Source organism: Antechinus flavipes, chromosome 1 (genome assembly GCF_016432865.1).
Source record: "Antechinus flavipes isolate AdamAnt ecotype Samford, QLD, Australia chromosome 1, AdamAnt_v2, whole genome shotgun sequence".
NCBI classification, from domain to species: domain Eukaryota; kingdom Metazoa; phylum Chordata; class Mammalia; order Dasyuromorphia; family Dasyuridae; genus Antechinus; species Antechinus flavipes.
The window spans coordinates 123,462,832-123,468,831 of record NC_067398.1 but is presented as its reverse complement, the minus strand read 5'-3'; the positions used below and the strand labels follow the sequence as shown (position 1 = coordinate 123,468,831).

Sequence of the window (6,000 nt, the reverse complement as noted above, 5' to 3'; positions counted from 1 at the left end):
TACCTATTTGAAAATTAGTTTTATTATATGAAGAGACAGCATAGTAAATAAGCTCCCTTGTATACTGTTTCTAAGTTCAGCCTTTTTTTCCAAGGTAAGCAGAAGAATGTTGAAAATGTCCCTCTGGCCAAAAAGCCTAACAGGATATCCAAGGCCCTTTTGGAGTCCTTTTGCATGCAGTCCTAGGCCCCTGTGCCTGACTAAACAATGATTTCAGTAACAAACATGCTTTCAGCCCATAAGCACTGAGAATCTGAAACTCTTAATATCATGGAGCATGAAGATATAAAATTTGTACACTGGTTAGCATGGTTTTTCAAGCTGATCTAAAGAGGTAACTGAGATGGGTCTGTCATCTTCTGGAAGAAGGGACAGGGCCAAGCCTGTGGACATCACCATTTGCATTTTATATTCTGAGCAGTGTGCTGCTTCAAGATTAGATGAAGTACTGTCTTTGTCTCCAGACGTGGACCCAGTTGGAGCCAACTGGGATACGTAATTCAAACTGGCTTCTCCGGCAGGAATATTGTCCAGTGATCCAATGTAGTCCTTTTCTACATTTAGTAAATGCTCAGCAGGCCCCACAGACCTTGTTGGGTCAGTGGGTATCATCTGAATTTGTCTAGAAGAATCAAAGTCAGATGCTTCTTGACGATAAGTGAAGTTCTCAAAACAGATGCAGGTTTGAGAGTCCAAGGCATCTTTTCCTGTTGGAAGGAGGTAGAGATAGGCAGGTTTGGTGATCTCATTCCCCATAAGTAATGTCCTCGATCCCTGCATTTTACTTATTTCTGGCTTGTTCACAACTTCAATGGCATCAGGAATACAGTCACTGGTGTTCAGTGTGGCCTGGTGAATATTTTCCTGGGGGAAAAAATTAAGAAAATAACTGCTAAAGAAGGCAAATGTAACCAACTGAAGATGATGATTTAAAAGCAAAGAATTGAAACTACTTTGACCTGTTCATTTTTAGTTTCCTATTTTGGAGTAAAGATGGACAGTCCCTTTTTACCCTATTCTTGACATTTGTCCCTCTCAAAAGTCTATTTTTAACATTTTTAAAATTAATTTTTTTCAATTAACAAAAATTTGCTTTCTCCCCCTTTCCTTTGAGAAAGTAACAATTAAAAAAAAGCAAAACCTATTACAAATATATAATAATAAAACAAATTTTGCATTGGTCATCTCAAATATAAATATATGTATGTACACATACCATGCATGTATATATGTGCATATATGGATATATGTATACATAATATATTTCAGAATGGAAATATGTGTGTGTGATTATATATGTATGTATATATTTTGTTAGGTCATGAATTCTTCCCACTATCCATAGATAGCTCTAACAGTTAATTTCCTTTTTTCTCACAAATGTCTATGATATGACCCTTTATGTCTAATCCAGCTCCCCATTTAGAGCTTTTCTTGGTAAATAGTATGAAATGTTGATTTATAAGGTGATTCCTTTCAATATGCTTCCCAGTTTTCCCAATAGTTTTTGTTGAATAGGACGGTTCTATCCCAAAACTTAATCTTTGTTTTATCAATCACTAGATTCATTTGCTCATCTATAAATCGTATATCTAACTGTTCCAGTGATCTCCCCCTCTATTTCTTGGCCTACATAAAATTGTTTTGCTATGATTACTGTTTTGCAGTATCTGGTATTGCTAGGCTCCCTTCCTCCACATTCACTATATAGTACTTTTTCACTGTTTTTCACCTTGAATTTCATCAGTGACAAGACACTGCTCTTGTAAGGATCTGGAATAGCAGGGAAGCACTTCTCCTTCACCCTAGAACAACAGTAAAAGTGACATTAAATTATCAATCTATAAAAACATTTCCATATGAAATAATTTTAAACAAAAAAATTATCTTTTTCTCTTCACTCACGTACACTAAAAATAGTACTAAAAACTTAATTGAATAATCTGGTCTGTGGCTTCTTTCCCTCTTTCTTCTTCTGTTTTTTCTTCCTAGAAAATCCAGTGATTTTCAATTGAATTCTGACTTTTTCTAGTTTTAATAAGGCATACCCCTCTCTCTAAAAGTTTCATAACACTTACCACTGAATTTTCAAGTTCAATCCGATGATGAGCAGCAGAGAAAAGAAGGCCATTGGAAATAGTATAGTCATTATTAAATTGGCTGAAGAAAGAAGAAGAATTTTTCAATGAATAACTTTTACTTCTACCATAAGCTCAATATTAAAAATAAATCTGCATGTGGAAAATAAAGTTTATTAATCCTTAGATTTTATCCATGGCAGAAATTTAATTTTTTCCCTTTCCAATATTTTCTTTATCAATATTGATATTCTTTACACATAACCTTTAAAAAAACACCAAACACTTTATTCAATAGAGAGATAAGTGGTCAAAGGATATGAACAATATAATAAACTTATAAACCCTGGGCAGCTATATTTTTTAAAATATGCCAAATTGCTAATAATAAGAGAAATGAAAATTAAATAGCCCCTTAAATTAAGGAAAAATGGGAGGAGACAGTAAGAGTGGTGGAAAGACTATAGAAAAATCAGCATATTAATATGCTTAATAAAACTGCAATTTGGTTCATTTGTTTTAGAAAATAATTTAGAATTATTCTAAAAAAGTAAGCGAACTGTTCATATCCAATAATCCAGTTATCAGACAAGTGGACAGATAATCCTCTGCCCATTTTCTTATTCAATTTGCCAGATTCTAGACGTGTTTTTTTTTTTTTTCCTTATTGTCACTAGAAACTTGGATGGAGATTTTTAAAAAATGCTTACCTGTTTTTATTTTGCTTTCTTTCAATTCTCTCTGCTTAATCTATCCCCTATTCTTATTCCCCTTTTTCATGCCTGGAAGAAAATCCCCCTTCCCCACCCTGTACCACCCTCATTGATCTTACAACCCTATCTCCCCATGTGGAAATCTTTCTCTTCTTTCAAGGCCCACTGCACATCTCACCTCCTCTGTCAAGCTTTTCATGATCTGTTCTATTTCTTGAGCCACTCTGACCTTCCTTACACACTCTTCCTTGAAATATATTTCCATGCATGTGGGATTGTTCTTCTAGATTATAAATTCTTTAAGGGCAAAAGATTGTATAATTTTTCAGCTTTGTATTCTCAGTGATTTGTACTTAGTGTCTAAAAATGTTTGAATGAATAGTTGAATGTTAAATGGAAGTTAACTTCAATGAATATTTAAGTTCTTAACCCACTTCAAGATACTATGCTTAAGGCTAGGGATACAAAAACAAACAAACAAACAAACAAAAGACAACAAAACCCATAAAATAGTTTGTGCTGTGTAGGAGTATATATTAGAAGGAGGTAGAGATGGAGGAAGAAGAAAAGTTAAAGAGGAAGAAAAGAGGAAATGGGGTTGAATAAGGAAGAGGAACAACACATACCCAAAAAGGATGATTCAAAGGAAAGAATTGATGGAGGCAAAGGAGAAATCCATATCAAGTATTGAGGAATAAACAGAGGAAGGACCAACTCCCTTCTTTACTGGGTTTTTGATTTTTTAAACTCACTGTTTTCAGGGGTTCCGGTTGTGACCTCTATAAAACTTCCGAGGCTGTCTCCACCGCCCGTGTAAGCTTTAACTTCAAAGTTGTATGTTGACTTTGGCTGTAATTTTTTTACATTGAAAGTCTTTTGTTTTATATCTGGAACTGTGTATTTACAGACTATTATATTATCTTGAAAAAGAAAAGAAAATTATCAGTTCTCTATAAATTAAGGAGAAAACAGAAGACATCAATTAAAAATTATTTTGTAAAAAAAAAAAGAGAGATAAGAGTTAACTTGTACATTGTTTATCATGATTTGAATGAATGGACTAGGCAGTTAACAATCTCACATGTGTCTTAAAAATTTTTTTTCATTCTTAAAATCTATATTTCCCTTAGGATTTTCCTAAAAGTCATTCTTTCACCATTCCCCTCTAACTACCCCCCACAGGTCAGATTTTTATTATTTCAAATAAAGGATATAACAAACAGACAGGTAGACACACACACACACACGAGCATCTGACAGATATAGAAATTTTGCACATAGAGGGGAAGAATAGAGGAATAAGAATTTATATACTGTTTCCTTTCCAACAAACCTTAGTTTGTTGCTGTTCAATCATTTTTCAAGCAAGCCTGACTCTTCATGACTCCATTTTGGAATTTTCTTGATAAAATACTGGAGTGGTTTGCCACTTCCTTCTCCAGCTGATTTTACAGATGGGGAAACTGAGGCAAACAGGGTTAAGTGACTTGTCCAGGGTCATACAACTAGTATCTGAGTCTTCCTGATTTCAGACCAGGCACTCAATCTACTTCATTTTCTAGCTGCTCTACTGTGTTAAGTAGGTTTTTTGTTTTTTTGTTTTGTTTTGTTTTATAAATATCTCTTTGATCTTCACAACAACTCTCTCAATCAGAGGTTATTATCATCCCCAGGAGAAAAAAAAAGAATGAGTTTAGTGTGTCCAATATGATTCTGGGAATAGGAAGGAGTCTGAAGAGCTAAAATAGTTTTTACTTCAGACATATGTTTTTTGACAGGATTTTGATTAATTTCACAAAAGGGAGTACCAGGGATTTGTATCCCTCTTTACTTCCCCATTAATAAGGTCAGCACCATTCCTGCTTTGATTTGCTTTAGTGAGTTGATGAGGTTCACTTACTACTATTTTATTTGTGTGCATATGGAGATAATGCACAAATGGTTCTAAATGGTTACTAGTTGTTGTTTTTTTTTAAATAAATTAAACATCCTCAGTGTAACTTTGTTTACACTATAACTTAACAGTGTCTTTTTTATCCCTTGTATTTTTTTCAATTAACAAGAATTCATTTTCTCCTTCCCCCCACCAAAAACAATTTTATAATCAAATATGCATAGTTAAGCAAAAAAAAAAAAGATCCCACGTCTAAAAATTGATTTTTCTTTTCTGCATGTTGAATCTATTGTATCTTTGTCATCATGATCTCTGAAATCATGGTTAATCATGGTGACAAAGAACTGGAAACTTAGTGTCTCTCAGTTGGATTACAACTGAACAAAGTACGGCAATGGGATGTTATTGCATGTAAGAAATGGTGTACAGGATGGTTTCAGAGAAAAGTGGGGAAATGTCTATAAAATGATACAGAATGAAGTAAGCAGAAAGAGAGAAACAAACATTGTAAAGACAATTTACTTGATTTACTCAAGAACAAAGATAAATTACTTGTCAAAAATCACATTCTAAATTGATAAATATCTTTCATTTATTTAAAAATGAAGAGATAACTTTTCCATGTCTAAGTAAGTGTTACCTGAAAAATTTTGCTTTTCTGTCTCTTGGTCACAGGACCCTCCCACTTCAGATTTCATATAAATGTGGTACCCATCAAAGAAGCCATACTGGGGTTCATCAATGCAATTATCCTTCCAATTCAAGGTCAATGACGTAGAAGTCAAATTACCAACAGTCACAACTGGTTTGCAATCAAGTGCTAGGAAAAGAAATTGGGGGAAAAAGGTTCTTTCTTTTTGTTTTTAATCTCCAGAATGCTTTCATTCCACTCATCTTAAATGAATAAAAATGAAATTGTAAACAAATGAAATTAAAATAAATAAAATCTTACATGAACAAACGTAATGAAGTTTTAAACAAAATTAAAGGTTGTTAACTCCTATATGTACATCCTTTCTTGTGCTATTGTGCTATTTACCTCCACTTTACAGATGAGGAAACTGAGGCTGAAAGAAGTGAAATGACTTGGCCACAGTTTTGCAGTATCTGAGTCAGGATTTGAAACCAAGTCTTGTTGATGCTTTTGTTTCAGAAGTCTATCTACTACACTGTTTCTACAGACAACTAGACCTTGATGCATGTATATGTATGAATCTATGCCAAAAATAAGTGAGAAGCAGCTGTAGAGAAGAGGAATTAGAAATAGGATTTAGAGGTAGAAGAGGCTCCTTAAGAGATTCTTCTTCTGGTCCAA

General features: G+C 33.7%; 1 protein-coding gene across 4 annotated transcripts in view; it reads right to left on the bottom strand.

Annotated features, from left to right (window-relative positions):
• Nucleotides 1–6,000, bottom strand: part of OSMR (oncostatin M receptor) — an 83,263-nt gene continuing 77,263 nt past the window's right edge. For all 4 annotated transcript variants that reach the window (XM_051990129.1, XM_051990158.1, XM_051990149.1 and 1 more), the window contains 5 exons: nucleotides 5,326–5,505; nucleotides 3,544–3,711; nucleotides 2,079–2,160; nucleotides 1,733–1,805; nucleotides 1–864 (listed from right to left, as the gene is read on the bottom strand). In XM_051990129.1, coding sequence (XP_051846089.1) covers nucleotides 304–864; nucleotides 1,733–1,805; nucleotides 2,079–2,160; nucleotides 3,544–3,711; nucleotides 5,326–5,505 — 1,064 coding nt within the window. In that variant the 3' untranslated portion in view covers nucleotides 1–303. The remainder of the gene's footprint in view (nucleotides 865–1,732; nucleotides 1,806–2,078; nucleotides 2,161–3,543; nucleotides 3,712–5,325; nucleotides 5,506–6,000) is intronic.